The sequence below is a fragment of the Geospiza fortis genome, unplaced genomic scaffold (assembly GCF_000277835.1).
Source record: "Geospiza fortis unplaced genomic scaffold, GeoFor_1.0 scaffold106, whole genome shotgun sequence".
Lineage (NCBI taxonomy): Eukaryota > Metazoa > Chordata > Aves > Passeriformes > Thraupidae > Geospiza > Geospiza fortis.
The window spans coordinates 3,423,295-3,444,664 of NW_005054377.1; the positions used below are offsets into that span (position 1 = coordinate 3,423,295).

The 21,370-nt window shown below is 43.6% G+C and overlaps 1 protein-coding gene across 1 annotated transcript in view; it reads left to right on the forward strand.

The window, feature by feature from the left end:
• Positions 1 to 2,221: 2,221 nt before the first annotated feature.
• Positions 2,222 to 21,370, forward strand: part of LOC102036145 (kinesin-like protein KIF13B) — a gene marked incomplete at its 3' end in the record, with an annotated part of 85,133 nt that continues 65,984 nt past the window's right edge. The window contains exons 1-3 of the mRNA XM_014308625.1: positions 2,222 to 2,227; positions 2,437 to 2,518; positions 14,059 to 14,152. Of these exons, the coding sequence (XP_014164100.1) occupies positions 2,222 to 2,227; positions 2,437 to 2,518; positions 14,059 to 14,152 (182 nt within the window). The remainder of the gene's footprint in view (positions 2,228 to 2,436; positions 2,519 to 14,058; positions 14,153 to 21,370) is intronic.

Here is a 21,370-nt window from a genome sequence, read left to right on the forward strand (position 1 = left end):
GAGCAAAGCTTGCAAGAAGAGTGTGATTGCGCTTAAAACGCACTGGCACCTCCTTGGAACAAATAAAAAAGTGGTGTGTGATCCTTCCCCTGAAAGATTTGCTGTTTAATTTTACCTAAACCAGCGGTGAGTGACACAGGAGAGGAGACGCAGAGGAAGGGCTGGCTTTGGGTGGCCCCTGCCATCCCCAGCAGTGCTCACATCTGGCCATAGGCTTCCTCCCATTTCTCTAAATTAAATTCCAGGTGACTCAGCCCGAGGTAAAAACCACCCACCCTCCTCCACTCGTGGTGCTCAGGTGGAAAATGAGGAATTAAATTCATCTCCGCGGCCAAAGCACTCGGTTTCAGAAAACCTTGGTGCGGTTTCGTCGAGGCCCCAGCTGGAAAATACCACAAGAAGTTCAAAGCTGGGTTTCATCCTGTAATTGGATCCTCAAGTTCACAAGTGCAAGGACCAACTGTGCAGGCTCAGAGTGGGATGTCCCCTCTCCCAGGGAGCTGCAGAGATGATGCTTTCCCCTGCTGCAGATAAAAACTCAGTTTTTGCTTCAAGCTTGCTCTGAGCTGTTATTTAATATTTTTTTGTAGCTTTAAGACATCTTCCCAGCATCCCCTTGTTTGGGATGCTCTTAGGAACATGGGCATTAATCCCAGCATGACTTAAATGCCAGCTTAATATTCGTTTTCTTTCTGCTTTGACAAGATATTCTTCAGGTCAGACAGGCATGAAATGATAAATATTGAGTGCAGTTCTTCTGGGCAAAAAGTGCCACCTGCCAAAATCTTATCTTGAACCCACTTGGACATGTGTTATTTATTTATTTCTGTCACAAAACCTCGTTCAGTGTTGGAAAGCCAAAGGATTACTGTGAATTTTGGAGGGGGGGGAGGGGTTCTGTCCTTGCTGAAATCTGCCTTTTCAAAACAACATTGAGAGAATCCTTGTTTTGAACTAAAATAGCAGCTGCAAGGGTTTTCAACCATGACCATTTAAATGAGGTTTGGGGTTTTTTTTGCATCTTTGCATTTCAGTTTCATTCTCAGTCTTTGCAATAGGTGGCTGTGGTTGAGCAGTTGAGGGGTCTGGTGAGGATAAATTCTGATTTTGTTCAGGCTGTGTCTGATTATCCCTACTGAGGTTTTTACTGAGCTGCCTTTGCTGACAGTGGTCCCACCAGGGGTTACTCGGTGAAACCAGACCCAGACAGGATCTGACCCATGGTCTGTACCTTGGCTCGTGGCTCATGATGGTTCTCTGGGATCCTCATGGGGTTGGACTGAGATGAACTTTGAATGTCCCCTCCAGCCCAAGCCATTCTGTGATTCTGTGATCTTTAATGTGATGTGACTTATAAAGTGATTTCTGATGGACAGAAACCCCATGGAACACAGAGGAAATCCCAAGGTGAGGTGTGTAAGTTCCAGAGGGGGTGCTTTTGTCTGCTCAACATGAAATAACTCAGTATTTCTCCAAAAGGAGGGGACTGAGATGTGATGGGCTTCCCTTGCAGCCCCACAAGGGTAGAGTGGCAGGGTCTGAGGTGACCCTGATCTCCCTCCACTCCATAAATGCCATTTTGGCTGTACCCCCTCACAAATCCCTCTATTCTGAAGGACTCCACATCCAAGCATTCAGTGCCTGGGGCCCTCACTTCAGTATGGACATTGAGGGGCTGGAGAGTGTCCAGGGAAGGGAATGGAGCTGGGGAAGGGTCTGGGAGCTGGGGAAGGGGCTCAGCCTGGAGAAAAGGAGGCTCAGGGGGGACCTTGTGGCTCTGCACAACTCCCTGACAGGAGGGGACAGCCAGGGGGTTTGGGCTCTGCTCCCAGGGAACAGGGACAGGAGGAGAGAGAACAGCCTCAAGCTGCACCAGGTTGGTCATTAGATTGGTCATTAGGAAGAATTTCTTCACAGAAGATCTGGTGCCCAGGAAGTTCCACCTGAACATGAGGAAGAGCTTCTCTCCTGTGCAGTACTGACCAAGCACTGGAACAGGTTGACCAGAAAGGATGTGGAGTTTCCCTCACTGGGGATATTCCAGAATTGTCTGGATGCAATCCTGTGCCCTGTGCTCTGGGTTGACCCTGCTTGAGCAGATGACCCGCTGTGGTCACCTTTAGATTGACCAGTTCTGCGATTCTGTGCTTCGACACTGGAAGGGGCTGCCCAGGGAGATTTTGGAGTCCCCATCCTGGAGGTGTCCAAGGAACACCTGGACATGACAGTCAGTACTCTGGTCTGGTGACAAGGTAGTGATGGATCACAGGCTGAACTCCACATTAATTCCACGTTAATTAATTCCGTGTTTCAGCCAGCCTGCCTCGTTACCAGGCTGGGGGCAGCGGGAAGAACTACATCTCCCAGCGCACATCGCGGCGGCCCGGTGGGAGCTGAAGGGGCGTGGTGCTGCGCGATGCTCGCTGGGAATTGTAGTCCGGCCGGCATTGGCCCGGCGCGGCACCGGGGGACTCCAAAGTGAAGGTGGCGGTGCGTGTCCGCCCCATGAACCGGCGAGGTGAGACTCCCTCTTCTTCCTCAGCATCTCCCTGCCCTGTCCTTCCCGGGAGCGGCGCGGGCCGGGGGTACCGGTCCTTGGGGACAGGTGTCGGTCGGGACAGGTGTGTCCCAGTGCGGGTGAATCGGTGCGTGTCCGTGTGTGCTTCGTTATTTATTTATTAATAAACACAGCCCGGCTCGGCACAGGCGCTGTGCGGCCGCAGCCGCGCTGTGCTCACCCCCCTCTCCCGATATCTTTTCCCAAACCTGGGGGTTTTTGCTTTATTTTGTCTCGACTTCTCCCCCGGGAAACAGCCCTCTCTGCACCTGCTTTACGGCCGGTTCCTGCTGGGACAGCGCTTCCTTCTTCCTGCTTTGCGGATTTGGGGGAAAACGCCTTTTTTTCTGCATTTTGCCCCGTGCTAATTCACCCCGCTGCTCTCCAGCCCTCGGTGCTTTCAGTGGGACGCTGTTAACCAGATGACAGCGACACAAGGACAAAAAACAAGCAAGAAAATACAGAAGAGGAAGCGAGAATTGACAAGAAAAATTTTTGTTGTTGTTTTTGGTTTTTGGGTTGTTGTTGGTTTTTTTTTCCCCCCTCAACGAAACTTGCCTAAGGGTTATGTTAATCAGGCCGTGGTCTGGGCAGCTGTTTAAATGTTTATTACTTGTCTTAATTAGAAAAACTTGCTCTGGATGATGAGGAAGCGAGTATGAAAAGGCAGCTTCAGCCAAGGAATGGGAAGGTGAAGAAGGCAGAAATCCAAGAAAGTGTAGGGTGGCTTTTTTTGTAATCCCACATTCTCACAGGAGTATGCCAATAATTCCTTTTGGGGAAAGGGAATCCAATGAAGTCAGTTTAGTAGCTGGAGCAAAAAAAGGAGGGAGAGGGGAAGCCCTTTATTGCCTACATCATCTGACATATAATATATTTTTAATTCCTTTCTATTAAAAAAAAGGTTAAAGTATTAAATACAGTGTTTCTACACCTGTAAAACGTCAGCAGGGGAATGTTCACTGAGTTCACAAGAGCTCCTGAGTCCCACTTCCAGCACAAGAGATGCAGTTGATGACTTTACAGTCTGGTGGTTTAGGGAGACAGGATATTTTGACCAAAAGCTCCATTTTGTTAAACTTCAGATGCCAGCTCTCAAAATTGAGGAGAACCCATCCTTCCAGAGAATAGGTTGGAGGAGATGGAGTGGCAGTGTGGAGGAGTTGGTGGGAGCTGGGACAGGAGCTGGAAGGTGGTGCCCGGTGTCGGTGACAGACTTGGGCTTTCCTCTTGCTCATGTCCCTTTCCTGACATAGGTCATTTCCTTGGCTGTGCCCCAGAGGTCTCCTGACTCTGCTTGGTGTTCCTCACCCCCGGGATTAGACAATAATTCAGGTTGGAAGGGACCTCTGGAGCGCGTCAGATGAGATGAGGTTGCACAGGGCCTCGATCAGTGAAGTTTGGAATGTCCAGGGGTGACTAATGCACCTCTCCCTCCCACATATATCCTTCTTCTGTTCTGCCCTGAGTTTGTCCTCATGTCCCTTTCCAGCCAGGAACTGTGAGGGAAGTAAAGGAATCTAGAGAAATCTAGATTGTATCTTGGTGCTCTCTTTCATAGAATATCCTGAGTTGGAAGGGACAGGTCCAATTTCTGTTTGTCTTTTATTCTGTATAAACTTAAAAATCTTATGGGGAGGATGACTCCAGTCAGGAGGCTCATCCAGGAGTGAGGGGCATTTGAGTATCAGTCCTTGATGTTCCTCAGAGAGACGGGGGGCCTGAACCCCCACTCTTGGCAGTTTGCTGCTATTAAACATCCTGTTATTTGTGAGTGATGCCTAAATCCATTTAAGTCTAGCCTAGAAGATCCATGTAGTTTTCTCCCTCAAACAAAATGTCCTGGAAGTGTTTTTTTTTTTTCCCAGCAGATTATTTGTCACAGTCCAGATGTTTTGGTCAGGTCTAAACAACCGATACCTCCCTATAGTGTTTCTGATGCACCTTGAATTTATAGAAACAGACAGTAATACCGAGGCTACAATTTTTCTTATATTTTTAATGTTAAACTCAAGCATTTTTGCAACTGATTTTCTGAAGAGTCGTCCATTTTTAAGACTTCTGTGGCCTTGCTTTTTTTTTTTAAATTAAGTTTTGAGGCAAGAGGCAGCTTTCCTGGAAGCTCTTTCATACACGTTTTGTTCTGAGCAGTATTTGTATGGACTTCTGGGGCTTTGGACCTGAAGCAAGTATTTGTTTTCTTCAGGATCACGAGTAACGTTCTTTCCTTCCCTCTGCACCGAAGGGCTTAACATTGCAAACCTGTCAGATGGCTGAGACTGTGGAAAGTTAAGCTTTGAAATATTCTCGGTGTTTACTTGTGGTGGTGGTGGTTGTCTTTGGTGTTTGAGTTATGAATTTCTTAAGGCAAGGGTTTATTAGGTTAATAAAAGTGGTGTGCTTAATTGTTCGGAGTTTTTACAGCTCATAAAAGTATAATGGGTTCCTTGCCTGCATGTGGAAGGGATTTGTGTATCAAATAATTGGTTATTTATAGCACTCACATTTCAAGGTGTTTGGATTGAGGGTCCTGCTTCATTCTCATGCAGAGTGGTAATCCATAAACTCAGTTTATAGCACTAATTTTTACTGAGGGGAAGCGTTTCTAATTGTACTTGGGTTTGGGTTTGTTGTTTTTTTTTTTGCATCCAGGCTACCTTATTTTGGGTCTCTCTTCAAATGAGACCTCAGTCCTACCAAGCCTGTGTGGTAGTTTTGCTTTTATAAAAATGCTGCTGTGCCCACACGTTCTCAGTGCCACGTCTGAGGTTGGAGGCTCTCCTGGGTGGCAACTGAGGCGTCTTTTTTTACATCCCTCCTACTTTGCAAACTGGGATCTCGATTAACAGGCTTTTATGAATTAAATAATTCAGTACTGCTCTGTTAGATAAGGCTCCTGGTCTTTTATTTTCTTGGCTCTGTAATTCACTGAAGTATTTCCTAGTGCACTGCGTTATTCAAATGGGGGTTTGATAACAATCAGGAAGTTCTTTTGCTGTTTTATTTAAGATTTGCAGTGGATTTCCTTTCGTAAGTGTCGTGTTTGAATTCTCTTAGCAGATATTCATCATATTTCAGGTAAATGCAAATCTCAAGCCATACCATGAAGCAAAGCAAATGACAGCTTGAAGGCTTTTTAATTAAGATTTTTCTGACTGAATGCTTTGTTTTCAGGTGATGTTTGGGTACAGGCAGTACATAAGTACATTAAGTCATTGTGTTTCCTTGTGCTTTCGAATCAGTTCAGTGTCATGTTAATTAATACTGATAAAAGTCGTTCTGTTTTAAAAAGAACATGACTTATGCTCAAGGATATGGCTGATGCCATTTAAGGCAGTCCAAACTGATCTAACTTGGGTCAATACTTTTTGAACAAGAAAGGCAGGAAAGCAACTGCCTGTATTCCAGCAATGCTGCCATATTAAACTATCCTAGGATTGTAGTGTAAAACCTGCAGTTCCAGTTTTAATATTTGGATTAAACTGTTCTAGAACTGTAGTGTGAGACCTGCAGTTCCACTTTAAATATTTGGATTAAACTGTTCTAGAACTGTAATGTGAGAGCTGCAGCTCTAATTTGAATATCTGGCTTAAACTATTCTAGAACTGTAGTGTGAGAGCTGCAGCTCCAGTTTAAATATCTGGATTAAACTGTTCTAGAACTGTAGTGTGAGAGCTGTAGCTCCAGTTTAAATACCTGGATTGTCTGTAAATACGCATTCAGGTATCTATTATGTTGATATATATATTTATCAGTGTTGAAACAGGGATCTTCTCATACTTAGATGCTAAAGGTTCTGTTTCCAGTGCTTGTGAGGAAGGAATTTGCTTCTGTATCTCTACAAGCTTCTGCTGGTTGTGTCAGCTGTTAATTTTATGTCCTCCTACTCTTCTTGGAGGAGTTTTCATTTCCAGCTCCTTGAAATGTTTTTGGGGTTTGAGGTGAAGAGGTGGGGGTTGTTCCTGTGCTCTTTGTTTGTTTTCCCATGGAAATTACCACAGAGACAATTTATCTATAAATTGGAGTTTGTGCAAGCGGGTTTTTGAGATTAATTACAGAGGGCGTGAAATGGCACCTGTTGTATCCTGATGGCAATGTGCAAACCACAAGGCTTTTCTTCACCTTTATCCTTGTCATACACGAGTGCCTGGAGTTTGGAATATTTCCTGGTGATGGTTGATAAGCTATAAAACAGTGTTTGGGCTATGAGCGGGATTAACCTTGAGATAAGGTGCCAAATGGGTAAAGGATGCAGAGTTAATGTTTCATCTTGTGAGGCAATTGTATTTTAAGAGCTCCTAAGGTGCTACAGCCTTGCTCCTCTGCACAGCCAGAGACTCCCAGACATCCAGCCTGGATGCCACAAAGGAATTTTAGTGCTAATTGCACCTTCCAAGGAATTTTAGTGCTAATTGCACCCTCTGAGCTCCAAGTGCAGGGGGAGGTTCCCTTGCTGCTCTGGTTTCAGGTTGGCTGCTCCTCCTGAGGATCAGATACACCTGGAATAGCCCTGCCTTGGCTTTTGGGCGCTTGGTGGCTGAGCAAACTCAGGCATTTCGTGCCTGTTAATAATTCCAGAGTGCTGAACTTCCCTGGGAGTCCCCAGAGTCCCCACACTGATTTATTTACTCTGTGCCCACGAGCCCAGAGGTGTTTGCAGCAGCAGAGCTGGCTGTGAGCAAGGTCCATGTCCAGATCCATGAAATGCCTTCACTAAAGCTGTTTGGGAAGCTCTTTCCTTGCAGAAAACAAAGCAGCAGAGAATAGAACACATTTTTAAGCATTTGGACAACATGGAATTAACATGAGAGGGCACCTTGCCTGTTCCATGTGCTCGTGAGTTTGAGCTGATTTTCCCCTCGTGGACAAGCTTTGATAGCATCATGTACCCTTCCAGATGCGCTCATACATATTTAATGACCTTTAATTGCTGCAAACTGAAAATTTCATGACTTACATTGGAGCAGTTCATATAACAAGAGAAGCTTGAAAGGTGCCTTCATGTTGGTAGATGTAAAATACAAGAAATTACTCTATTTTTGTCAGAATTTATCACTGTGTCTTGCTTTTACTCTTTTTTTTCCATATAAGCCCTCAGCATTATCATGTAGATGGAAGTTATTTTCACATTCACTCATCTCCTCAGTTAGTTTTGCCTTTATTTGTGTTGGCTCCTACGTGGCAAAGAGATAAGTCACTCTTGGGAAACAAATCTTGGCAGGGAAACTTGAGGACTTGTTGTCTTTGAGCTTGAGCTGGCTTTCACATTTCTTTCGTAAACAAAAAAACAGCAGAAGACCCCAAACAACAGCTTGTCTTTTTTTTTTTTTTAGTTGATTTGTGTGATAAACAAATATTTTAATTTACTGTTTAAACATTTCTCAGTTTTTGCCATTTGTTTTTCCAGACCAAGAAAGGTATGAGAAACCACTTGTGATTTCTTATCCAATGCAACTTGACGGCTCAGGGTACAACATTCCAGGACTAACCTCCAAGGGAATGTTAATCTCCTGAAAATCTACTGGCAATTTAAAATATAAAATTTCTATCGTCTGTCTTCACAGGAGATTATTTGAGCTTTTGTATTTGGGGCCAATTTTGGCTTATGAGCTTAGGAGGGGCACTTTAAACCTTTCACATTTTATTTGTTATACTTCAGTTGGCTTTTGCAGCTTTTGTGAAGCTCTGCAAGGCCAGTTGTTCTGGTTCCCGGTGACTCTATAGAACCTGAGGCCCATCTCCAAAGGGTCCTGAGGTGTCACTGAAGGTACAGCTGCCCGAAATCTGGTAGTGGGACCAGGAGGAATCTGGGACAACTTTTATTTGACCTGTCTTGTAACACCAGGTTCATTCCTCTGTTTCAGTGGGGTTCAGGATCAAATGGGATTTGAAAGGGCTGGGAAATTGTCAACCTTCTTAAAATAATTTCTTAAATTGAGATCTAATGGAAAAACTTACATGGAAATCAAAGCTCTTGATTAATTGGGAAGTGCTTTCCCTTAATCCATAGAATCATGGAATGGTTTAAGTTGCAAGGGATCTTAAACTCATCCTATTCCACCCCCTGCCATGGGCAGGGATAACTTCCACTATCCCAGGGGGTTCCAAGCCTTATCCAGCCTGGCCTTGGACATTTCCAGGGATCCAGGGGCAGCCACAGCTTCTCTGAGAAACCTGTGCCAGGGCCTCAGTTCCTTCCCAATATCCCATCTATTCCTGCCCTGTGGCACTGGGAAGCCATTCCCTGTGTCCTGTCCCTTTATCCCTTGTCCCAAGTCCCTCTCCAGCTCTTTTGTAGCACTTCTAGGCACTGGAAGGCTGCTGCTGTCTTTTACAATGAGAAAAAATAAGGAATGTAAAATGGAAAATATGGAGAAATAATTTGTAACAGACCTTTCATCTGCCCTGGCTGTGGTACTAAAAGCTCTTCTTACACCATGGACCCCCAAACCATAAGTCTAAAATCTTGTCTATTCCCTTATTTACTGTATCATTGTTCACCTTAAGATTATTTCAAGCTGCCCTGCACAAGCCTTCTCTTAGGATCATTTTGTGTGGGTCTGAAATGCAGTGACCTGCAGTGGGGTGGTTTTTAGGGTCATGGCTGAGGAAGATGCAGTGTCACCACGTGGCAGTTCAGGTGTTTCTGTTGTGCCACCTGAGGCAGTCTCTAGAGTTGGGTACAGCATTATCCAACCTCTGTTGTCAGTAGTAGCAGCCAGTCCATGGAAACAGTTCCCTGCCAGATCCATAAGCAAAGACAGGAATTTCCCATCCAATGTTTTCCAAAATACCTCTCTCCCCTTCCTCCAGGATTCACACACACTCCTTGTCTCTGCCCCAAGCCTGATTAGTACAGTTCCAAGTGGCACCTTTGCCAGTGTTTCTTAACTCTGTTGTGGAAAATCTGCTGTGGTGAGTTTATGATTACCAGACATGTGAACTGCTGTTACAGAGGGTTTGGAAATTCTTACCTGTGGTGGGAATGGGCCAGTGCCTGCTGAATCCACCGTTCCTTGCGGTGCTAGGCTGCTCCTGGGTTTGCTTTTCCAGCTCTCTCTTGCTTGCTGACTTTTCCACGCTGTTTGAAACTCACTGAATTTTTTAGTGAAAAAGCCCAAAGCACATATGGGGAGTGAGTTATTTTTACAGCACCCACGATGCTATTATCCAAGGCATAGTAGTGATTTGAGACTTACACAAGTGTGGTTTCAACTATGATCTACACTGAATCCCAGTTTTAGAAAAGTCATGTGAGGTGTTGAAAAATCAAGGGAATGGGGAAGGAGAGTGGCTTCCTTCAACCGCCACCTTCCAGTTTCACAAGTGAAATAAAAACTCATCCAAGGAACTCTCAGTGAGCAGCTTGGACACAACACTCTAACAATTATTCTTACACTCAGCCCAGCTTTCCTTAACACTTCTACTGCTGTGAAATGTAAATGTGGAGAAGTGACTCAGATAAGTGTTACCCTTTTATTATGGATGTCACAGCTCTCTTACTCTGAAGCTGTGGAAGAGATTTTCATTCTCTGCAATAAATGATTCTTGATGTTGAGAGTTGGAGTTTTTATTCTTCAAAGAGAAATTAGCTGATTAGTGTCTTGATTTGATGAAGCAAGTGAGTAGTTGATTGTGTTTGCTCAGTAATGACTGAAGCTAGAAGCAAGTTAGCAATAATAACAGGTGAGATTTTCTTTTTGTTTGAGGTGCAAAATTTGACATAAATCTCCAGAGTGTGACAGTGAGCTGCTTCTGTCATCTTTTAATTTCACCTTTAATTTCCAAATTTCATGCTGCCTGAAAAAAACATACCTAAATAGTTGAAGAGAATAATACCAAACTTTGATAAGTGACTCCTTACTACAGGAGGAATTAACTGGGGTGTTTGGATGTGCATCCTTATGATCTTATCTTGGTGCATCCCAATTTTGCTTGTTGTTCAGGAGCAGCAAGTACCCAGCTCACCTGGGAGACACTGAAACTAGTAAAAGTAAGGGTGGAGTCCTTGTGTGATCATATCCAAAAGAGCAGGCAGATAATTTGACTATAAGGCCAACCTGCTTTAATGGTATTAAAAATGTAATGAGGTGGAAATGATGATGATATAAGTTTCAGTAGTGGCTGATGTAAGTTTCATCTCTCAGTGTACCGGAAGCATTAAAGAATTTAGAAATCTGCCAAAGAATGTAATGGAGGCAGAATTTGAAGAGAGTGAATTATATGCTGTTCAAGCAGGATTTAAACTGTTTCTTCAGCTGAAAGCAGGGTTTCCATGTGAGCCTTTGGCCAAGGTAACTGGGATAAGCAGCCTTAAGGCTGTCTGGATCCAGACCCAGCTTAGAGGCTCAATATAACTGTTTCTTAGGGGTTTGTTGCATGTGACACCATGAACTGGTGGAGCAGTTCATCTCAGCTTGGGACAAGATCTCTCCCAGCTCCACTCTTCCTCTGCGCAGGTCTCCCCACCTGTTTGCATGGCCAAGCTTTCAATGGGCTGATGGAGCTTTCTGTGGGGTCTGGATACATCCATTTTCCATGCTGGGTATTTTTCTGCTGTTGAAGTAACTTGACTTACAGAGGATCTGCTGAGCATGGTAGTGGCAGAAGGTGAGCAACAGGCACAGGAGAGAAGGACTGGAATCTTTCTGTTTGGAAATAGCTGCTAGTTTGGCTCAACACATTTTCCAAAATCATGCTGCACACCAAGGTGAGGGGTTTTAGCATTACCTGTGTGAGAGTGATGATCAAACAAGGTGTGTTGCACAGGACAAATTGGCTTTGAACTTTTTTTTTCTTGTGACAACATTTGACTTTAAGGAAGTCTTTTATTCTGCCTGTGTGCTTTCTTAAGGTCATTTCACAAAGAGAGGTTTAATGAGCACTGGTAAGATGGAGTTCACTGGGCAGTCATGGATGCAAAGCCTGCCATGGGCGTTCTCTCTCAAGAGCTGCATTTAAAAACGTGGCAGAAAGCATGCTGCTTGCAGACCTTTATGCTTTGCATGGGGCAGGTAAAACCCTTCCTCAGGAGCTGGGAAAAGCAGGTCACTGCAATACAGAGTGTTAATCACTAACCAGCCAGACCAAGATAAAGTGCCTTGTCGGATACGGGACGTACGGAGAACGTGGTTTCATCTGAGCAAGCATGTGTTGCATATTAATGATAGGTAAATTGGCTTTCAGGGTGTGGGGAGAAATTAAAATAAACACTGGCTTCTGGAACTCGTCTGGCTCTTCCTCCTGCAGAAGCACAGTGTAATAACAGAGGAGCAGTTTTGCTCAGGAGAATTGCAGTTTCATGTGACTGCCTGCTTTGGCCAGAGATCTCGAGTTTTGGCTTTCTTTGCTGCATGTGAGGTAGCAAAAAACGATAAAATTTCTTTCCAAAAATGTTCATGGAGGAAACTCCCTCTTATTATTGTGTCACCTTTCAGGAGAGAGAAGCCTGCAAGATGCTGTGCAATAAGCACAGCCTGAGAGATTTCCAGACTGAGTTTATAAGGTGCTGTGAGGTGAAAGAGCAAGTACAGGTGACTGAGGAGGAAAGAGCAGAGATGAAGGAGGATGAGGATTATAATTAACATGATTAGACACGAGCGTATTTGGGTGATTCAGCTGAGGTGCTGAACCCTGTGTGGAGGTTATTCCCTGTAGCCCCTTGTCATCCTGGCGTGGGAGGGTGTGAACAGTGTGTCATGGCCATCAGAATCAGCACTTGGGAGCCTTTTCCAGGGCTAGTGTCACCATTCTTGACCTGCTAACTTAATTAGAATTCGTGCTATCATCTATAAAATTGTAAAAATAGTATTTGGAAATTTGTAGGGAAGAAAAAGTTATTCTATTATTAACAAAGGATCTGTCTCAGAAGGGTTCTACTGAAAAATGAGACTACAAAGTTGCTTTTTTTTCATAAAATTGTAAAAAATAAAGGCTTTTTTGGAATACAGTGATGAGCTTGTTGTCTTTGGAGAGTTTCTATGACTTTGTCAAGGGCTGTACGAGCTTTAGGTGTTAGAGTTCTAGGAGAGTTGATGTCGCAGTTGTTTTTTAATAAATTAAAAAGTGGACTTAGTTCATAATTGGTAATTCCCAAAACAGGTGTCTGACTCAATTGATTTTTTTTAGAAGCTGTTGTAAATGTTTGTGTGCAAGCCCCACATTCTGGGTGTCTGTAGCAGTGACTTTGGGAGTGGACAGTGTCCTGGCCATTGGAATCAGCACCTGGGAGCCCTGTCCAGGGTTAGTGTCACTGTGCAGGGACATGTTTGTGTTCAGTCCCCATGTCCTGGGTGTCTGTAGCAGTGACTTTGATTGTGAACAGTGCATCATGGCCATTGGAATCAGCACCTGGGAGCCCTTTCCAGAGCCAGTGTCACTGTGCAGGGACATGTTTGTGTTCAGTCCCCATGTCCTGGGCGTCTGTAGCAGTGACTTTGGCCATGACACCCATCAGAATCACCACCTGGGAGCCCTTTCCAGGGTTACTGTCACTGTGCAGGGACATGTTTGTGTTCAGTCCCCATGTCCTGGGTGTCTGTAGCAGTGACTTTGGCCATGACATGCTGTTCACACCCATCAGAATCACCACTTGGGAGCCTTTTCCAGGGTTAGTGTCACTGTGCAGGGACTTGTTTGTGTTCAGTCCCCATGTCCTGGGTGTCTGTAGCAGTGACTTTGGCCATGACACCCATCAGAATCACCACCTGGGAGCACTTTCCAGGGTTAGTGTCACTGTGCAGGGACTTGTTTGTGTCCAGGCCCCACATCCTACAGCAGTGACTTTGGGTGCAGGCTGTGTGCTTTATCCCATACCTAACTCCATTTGTCACTGGGTGGATACCTTGGACTGCTCTCAGTGTTATCTGAAGCTTTTATTTTGCTTTCCCCACCTCTACGGCCGAGAATTCTCACACACTCCAAATATCCTCATTACTCATAGTCCACATCCCACTGCCTGATGTCACTTGGGAGAGCTGGACTTGCCTGGAGCCTGTGGGGGAAGGACAAGCCCTTTTCTACGTGCCTGCACCTAAATTATTTTTGATGGGACTTGAATTTCTGCGAGCAGGTGCCCCAGGACTGACAGCTGGCACCGTATCACAGCAGTGGCCGGGGAAAATGTGCTGCAGATGGCAGGGGCAGCTTTCCCTGCGAGGCATTGAGGGACCAATAAGAAGAGCTGTCAAAGTGGTACCAAGCCTAAATGGTTCTTTTCCCCCAGAAGAAATTTCATACTGCCCTTGTATATGCTGATTGTCCTTCAGTGAAACCCAAATGCTTTTTCTTGCTTTGAAAAGAGTGCTTGCTTTAAAACTGGACAGGATCCATCCCATCAGAATATCCCTAGAAGTGGAATTTGGCAAAAGTCCTGTTTCTATTCTCTGGCTGATGGGTGGCTGTCAGGCTGCATGAATAAATTTGGTGTCTGGAGGAAGTAATGGTGTATGTAATCCCAGTGCTTTAGGAGCAGCACTTGACACTCTCTCATTTCTTTATAGAGCTTGATCTGCATACAAAATGCGTGGTGGATGTGGATGCAAACAAGGTTATTCTTCACCCCGTAAACACCAACCTTTCAAAAGGAGATGCCAGGTAAGATTTTTGAATTGGGAAGGTCAGGTTGCATAAATTAAATATGAGTCTAACAACTAGGAAATGTAGGCCTTGATAGAATGCTTTTGGTTAAAAAATTATGTATATTCTTTCTGCAGTGTAATTGCCATCATCCATAAAATAAGGCTGATTTTTACCCTGCTGGGAAGTTGCTTTGAAAACCTTGTGAGTGTTCTTCCTGCTCCCAACAATGTGTTAGTGGTTAATGGGTCCATGAACATTCATTTTTTTTCTCATGTGCTGCTATGGGACAGGAGAAATTTAAATCTGCAAAACAATTTGAGCAAAGCACAGTTTGTCATTTTGGAATGAAATTAATTTTTACAGTTGTTTTCTTATAATGGGTCATGGTGTAAGAAGGCGAATGGGAACATTCTGGAGAGATGTAGCTCTAGGAGTTTTTTGACAGTGGAGCATTCCATGCATCAAAAATCCGTGGAGAAGTTTGTGTCAGAACTGGCATTAATCTGTTAAATTACTGTGAAACTGAAAAGTCATGTAGTGAGTGATAGAGTTAAGCTTGTGACTATTTAATTTATTGCTTGATGCAAAGGGAGGAAATGGAAAAATACATGCATGAAACAGAATAATGGAGCAGGAAAAGGCAAAACCTGTTGCTGGATGTCTGCAGTAAATTGTCTGTTTTCTGGGGGAAAAAGGGGAAGAGGTCTTTAGGGTAACAGGAGAAAAATTCTATCTGTTAAACACACAGAAAAGCTTTGTTTAAATTTTCATGTGATGCTGAGCTGTGTATCAGGGGTCAGTATTCATTAACTGATCTCTGATCATTTCAACTCCTCAAACCCAAGTGGACAAGGGAAGAGATCATCAGGTGCAATATTTACCTTTCATTGTCATTAGCTGAAAGATTTATTACAGACAGTGGGACTGGAGCTTTGATAAGTTACTTAAAACCAAACAGGCTGTGTGTGAGGGTGTGTTTTTGTTTGTATCAATATCCTCCTCCTCCAGGAACATGTGCATTGTTCAGCTGCCAAAACCCTAGGCTGATTTGAGCCTTTAAAAACGGCAGGAAATTGAGATTTTCAGAAGCCAAGTCAGCCACAGCTGGATTAAAAACGTTACTCGTAGTTTCTCTAAAACATGGCAACGAAATGCCTGGTTTATAGGCCCTAATATGTGTTTAAAAACGTTCATGGGGCAGCCACACATCATGCAAATCCTGTCCCTTGGCAGGGGAGGGCTGGGTTGGCAGTGGCTTGAGGTCCCAGACAAGGTGGTGAGCTCAGTGTGAGAAAAATGCTTCATTTGCATCCTCACAAATGGCCATTGCTAATCTAAGCAGGAAGCATAGGAAATTTATCTGGGGCGATTTAATAGAAGAGGGGAAAGTGAAGGCCCATAAACTGCACTGTGGGTTTGCCTGGACATGGTGAGACAGCAGATCCCAAAAACACAAGTTGGAGCGGTGAGGGTTTGGAGCAGGGTCCTTTCGGAACAGGTTACACCCTTGGGAGGCTGCTGCTGAATTGTCTCGGCTTCTGCAGCTCCATCAGAGGAATCTTAAATATCAGCTCAAGGAAAAGGTTTGTTGTAGCTGCAGTTTTTCTATGTCTGGGGTTTAATTTATGCTCAGGTTCTGCTTCCGTTTCCAAGTCCACCGTCAACTACTTTGCCTTCTGTTACAAAATCAATTCCTTCGGATTTCAGAGTTCTCTGGTGTCTCAAGTGAGCTGAAGGAATTCTGGCAAACCTTTTAACTAAACAGGGAAAAGAGAAGTAATTAATATTGTAAGTACACAGTTTAGCTGCTTGCAGAGCAGGACAAGTTTGGAAACCTCCAGAGCTTTGCTGCGTTTCTCATTGAGATGCCAGGGTCAATTTAGGAACTGGGACGAGAATTTTAGAGACAGAATTCAGTGCTGTCACCTCCCCACTTGTCATGACTCAGCCTTGCTCTGGAAGGGAGTGACATTTGGAAAAACAACCCATGACTTCTGGATTTAAGCATTTTTTTCCCCACTTCCATCCTCTCTGGGGCAAACCAAGTCTGGGAGATGAGCAGAAGCAAATAAATCCCCCAACTTGAGGTGTGTGGGGCCTGACTGTTGCACAGGGCAAATTGTGTCCATCAGTTGCCTCTGAAATATTCCTAGGTCTTCAGAAAAGTGTCTGTAGCTGTTTCAAATTTGGCATTAAAAATTGAGGAATGTTTTGAAAATCCAGATGATTACTGATAACTCAGTTCTTCTTGTGTCCACAAACTCAATATATTATTTATACATTAATCTAGAGACTTGAGGATTAATAAGTACATGTAAAACACTTGAAAAAAGTCTCTTTTCATATGGCTGGAAAAAATGTGGTATTCTCCTGTTATTCCTTAACCAAGAAATGACCTTTCCTGAGCTGGAGAGAGGCAGCAGTTATTTTATTGAGCAATCCTTAATGCTGTTGTGCAGGTTTCAGTAACTTGATCACGTACAAAAGATCAATTTTAAAATCCATGGGATGACCTCCAGGCTGGGCAGGCTTTGCTATTAACCTTGGGCTGCTGAGGAGGTGGCTTTGGTTGGTTTCTTGTGTTAAAATTAAAATTATAGTGTGTGGAAATGCTCCCCCTTTTCTTTAGCTGCTGTCACAAAATTAATTGTGACAGATCTTCGAGTTCTGTCACAAATTTCCCCAAATGACCTCTGTAAATGAGAACCTCCCCTCAAGGATGTGTGAAGCTCCAGGGATTCGCTGTGGATGGATAATATCATTAGCATGACTTGTCCCCTCTTTTGTTTGCCTTCCTGAGCTGTCTGCTCCCTCTGCTCTCCCTGTTGCAAAGGTCAAGGCTGAAGTTTCTTTATCTACTCGGGATTTACTCCGTGCTGCAAAGATTACTCACAGCATTCTTACCCGGTGGCTGGGGCTTGGAAGAGGGTGTGAACTCATTGTGATTGAAGTGAATAGATAAGTCCTGGGCAACAATTGGAATGTTTATGGGAATTAATTTTTTGGAAAATCTCCAAATTGACTCTAATTACTCCAGGTTCCTTTCTAGCCTTTTTTCTTTTAACCATCAACTTGCTTGTGGTGTAATTTTACATCTCCCATACAAGACCTGTTAAAAAGATTGATTTTTTTTTTTTGACAGGTCAGACAAAGGAGGTTTATTCTGTCTTGCAGACATAACTGTAATTGATGTGTAACTGATATGAGCTCAGAGATCAGTGGTGTATCAGTCTGGCACAGCCCTGTGATTCAGCCGTGGTATTTGTAAGGCAAAGCATTCATTAAATCTGCCCAGCAAACCCTCTGAGCCTTTTTATTAAGAGAAAATGCTTAAAAATGAAACAAGTGCTGACTTCACTGTACTTTTGTTGCAGTTTGTGGTTTCTAGCTGCTTTCCCTCTTGTTTTGCAGAACAGAGAGATTCCAAAGACTGGCACAGGGTAAAAACTCTTCCAAGGAGTGAGTGCAGCTAACTGGAGCTGACAAGTGTGTTAAACCAGGCTGGATTTTCCTCTTCAGCTATTGTAATGTCTTTATAATTAGTGCTTTGTAGTAGATGATTCAGTAATTGAGGATCTTTATAAAGATTTGCTTTTAAGGTATCTCTTTCTGGATTTAAACCAGTTTACTTTTCTATACCCACACACACAGTTTTGTTTTTTTTTTGCTCATCAAGTCTTAGTGCTTAAACTCAATTTGGTTGTTTTTAAGGAGTTCTGGAAATTGAGAAAAAATCTTGAGGATTTTTGTAGCCTTGCAGCAGCTGAGCTCAGTGATCTCTGCTTTGATGAGGAACTGGGTGAAGCCCAAGTGTATTTTACAGAGGAAAGAATATTTTTAGAAGATTATTCTGCCATTCCAATTCCTTTTTTCTTTCTGAAACATATGACAGTCCTGAAAAAGGTTGTGAGGAGATGGGGCTTGGAACAACCTGGGATGGTGGAAAATGTCACTGCCCACGGCAGGAGGTTGGAATGGGGTGAGCTTTAAGGTACTTCCAACCCAAACTATGATTTAAGTGGGTAATAGATTGCTGATTTCAGGTAGATTATGGACTTCAGGCAGCAGTTGGGTTAAAATGAGCAGCCCAGTGTGTTAAAACTTTCCTGAGTTTGTCTTTGGACTGAAGTTTCTTTCTGCTTACAAAGCTGAAGAAGCTTTTAATCCTTCTGAAGGAATGAAGATTAGGGCCAATTCAGACAGAATGCTGGCAAAGATTTAAATATTGAGAAAACTCTACCAGAAAACAAGAATTAGGGTCTCAAGAACCAAGCAACGTTAATTCACTCTTTTTGAAGGGTTAGGCACAAAGTGGAGGGATGGTATCAAACACACGTGACTCGGAATATAAAAACAAACAAAAACTGGAATGGGGTGTTCTTGCAAGCCCACACAGGCTCCCTGTGCTCTGTGTTAGCCAGGAATCCCGTGCTGGGGAGGCAGGATAAGCCCTGCTTGGCACAGCCTGGGCAGTTACACAATGCTGGGTCTGCCCAGAGCAAGGTGAAGCCGCCTTTCACCTGCCTGGGCTGTGTGGGTGACTCCTTAGCGTGACTCCAGAACTCCCCTTAAAGCTGCTGAAGGCTGAAAATCAGTCATGACTTAGGAGCTCTTGCTGTTGGGAGTGTTAGAGACCTCAAAATCCCTTGATTATGATGGGAAATGCTAATTTTAGTGTGGAGGTGCCTGAGTGGTGAGGTGGTAAAAGTGCATGTAAATTGATTTCTTGTGAGAAGATTATAGATAAGGGAGTGTGTTGGTTGGGGTAAATGCACATTGAGTGGAAAAACAGTTTAATTAAAAAGTACCTCTGTGATGTGACAAAACATGTATATATATATATATTATATATATTTATACAACATATTTCAGTGAACTATACAAGGAATACATGTAGAATGATAAGCAAAAATCCCAGTTAAAAAATTTGGCAAAAATTGAACACCTCATAGTCCTACTTACCTCTGTTCTGTATCTTAGAGTTTTGCCCACAAGCATCCATTTGCCTCACTCACAGAGTTGAGATGCCTAGAGAGGAAATGCTGACAGGATTATAGAGATCTTCTTAAATATGTAGATATATAAGAACTGGAAAAGTTGACTGATAGAAGTAACCAGGAAAAAAATGACTTTTCAAACATAACTCATGGCAGCAGGAGCACTTTGGGGTGCAGACTTCACTTCCACCCTAGGAAAGGACATGCTTGATCAGAAAAGGAGGCAAATGTATGAAAGCATTGCTATTTATGGAACTAATCTGCAGAACTCCACACTCCCAAGAAAACAGGCAATTACTGGTAGATAGTCATGGAAAAATGCCCATATTTTCTTGAAAATCACCCAGGATCCTGCCTGATGTTAGGCAAGAACCACTTGGAGAGCTGTCTCATCTCAGGCATCTGCGTCCCCAGCTGTTCCTTCCTGCATTTGATGAGGAGTCTCAGCTGTTGGACGCCACCAGAAATGGAATATTGGGCTCACTGAGACCATATGCATGCTGTGGTATGGTTGCTATTTGACAGCAAAGCAATTTAAAGGGAGAAATATTATTGTCTTTGAAGATGGGTGAAAGCTAATTGCTGTGCCTTTGCTTCTCCATGTCTTTCCTGGCATTGTATGAATTCTGTATAAACCACTCGGGGGTGGGGAAAATTCAGATTAGGATGTGTGGAAAGGACACAGAGGTGCATTAAGCAGGAATTGCTCCCCTGGCTGAGGTGTCACACTGGTGCATAAAATTCTGAGAATGAAAATTTCTGGGTTAGATGTTATCTCAGCATTGTCGTCCAGGGAACAGATTTGTGCAACGTTTCCATGTGCAGCAGTGTTTCAGGAAGCTGGGGGGGCAGGGAGTGAGTGTGTATTCCTGAGGCTGAGAGCTGACATCCAGAAGAAAGGGAAGTCTGCCCCTTTTGACATCCAAACTGGTGGGTTTTGGGCACAGATCAGCTCACAGGAAGTTCATGTTTGCAAAAACAGCACCATGAGATTTTCCTGCACTGCCTGCTTGGCCTCTGTTTTATCCCTGCTCAACTCTTACTTCAAGCATGAGCTTGTTCTGTAAAATTATAGTTATTTCTGCTGGATTTTATTGGTTACTGAACAGCCTAAAGAAGTTAGAAGAGAAGAGAAAAATAAGACTAATTTGCAATTGACAGAGTCATTTAAATGAGTGAATGAATTGCTTTTCCAGTCTACTATCAAAGCTTATTTTGTAGGAAGTGGTATTAAACCTATAATTTGGAGGTGAACTGGTGCTGGGGGAGGTTTAGTTTGGATATTAAGAACAATTTCTTCACCGGGAGGATTTCAAGCATTGGAAGAAGCTGCCCAGGGAGATGCTGGAGTCCCCATCCCTGAAGGGATTTAAAAGTTGTGTGGATGTGGCACTTGGGGACTTGATGGTCTTAGAGGACTTCTCATAATTCCTTGTGCACTAAGGCTAGACTGCATCCAGCTGCCAGTCATCTATTTCTCTCAAAATTATCTTCTGATGTAAAAATTACAGGACTAAACACTTCTGATGAGTTTCTGCTGTACTTAGAAATAATTATAAGTGTCCTGGGGACAGCAGGACTGGCACTCAGGGCTGTGTCACTGCACCTCCCAAGGCTTCGGCTGCACAAGGGAGAAAAGAATTTGCACAAGGAAGTGAGGGCTCACCATATAAACTCCTTATCTCGTGTAAAATTGAGAAGTGGGAGTTCTGCCAGGAGAGAAGGGGGTTGCTGTGCTCGCAAGCTGTGCTTTTGAGGAAGTGTTTGCTCCAGCTCACGTGCTTTGAGTGAAGTAAAAGTGAAAATCCGAGACAGAAACCCTGCATTAATTTTTGTGATGGATGAAAAGTAAACAGAAGTTTTGAACAGCGCTTGTATGTGTCAATGTGCTTAAACAGACCTGTAACCTATTTTGTATTGCTTAAGTAAATAAATGGGAAGACTTATGTTAATGATCTCCTTTATAGCTGATTCCCTTCCCACCAGCTGGATCACACCTTTTTATGTCTACCTTTTTTAATGGCAAGCATAGTCATAATTAATTATCATTATCTGTTATTTAAAAGCTTTGTGCCCATGAGACAAGTGAAAACTGCTTTAATATGAGCCATATCCTCCTGAAGTGAGAATTGGGTGACCTTGTTGCTACTGGAATCATCCTTGGCTCCCTTGTATTTCTTGGATGAACATCAAAGGGGCCTTTTTTGATTTTGCTGCTCATTTGACCAAGTTAGTA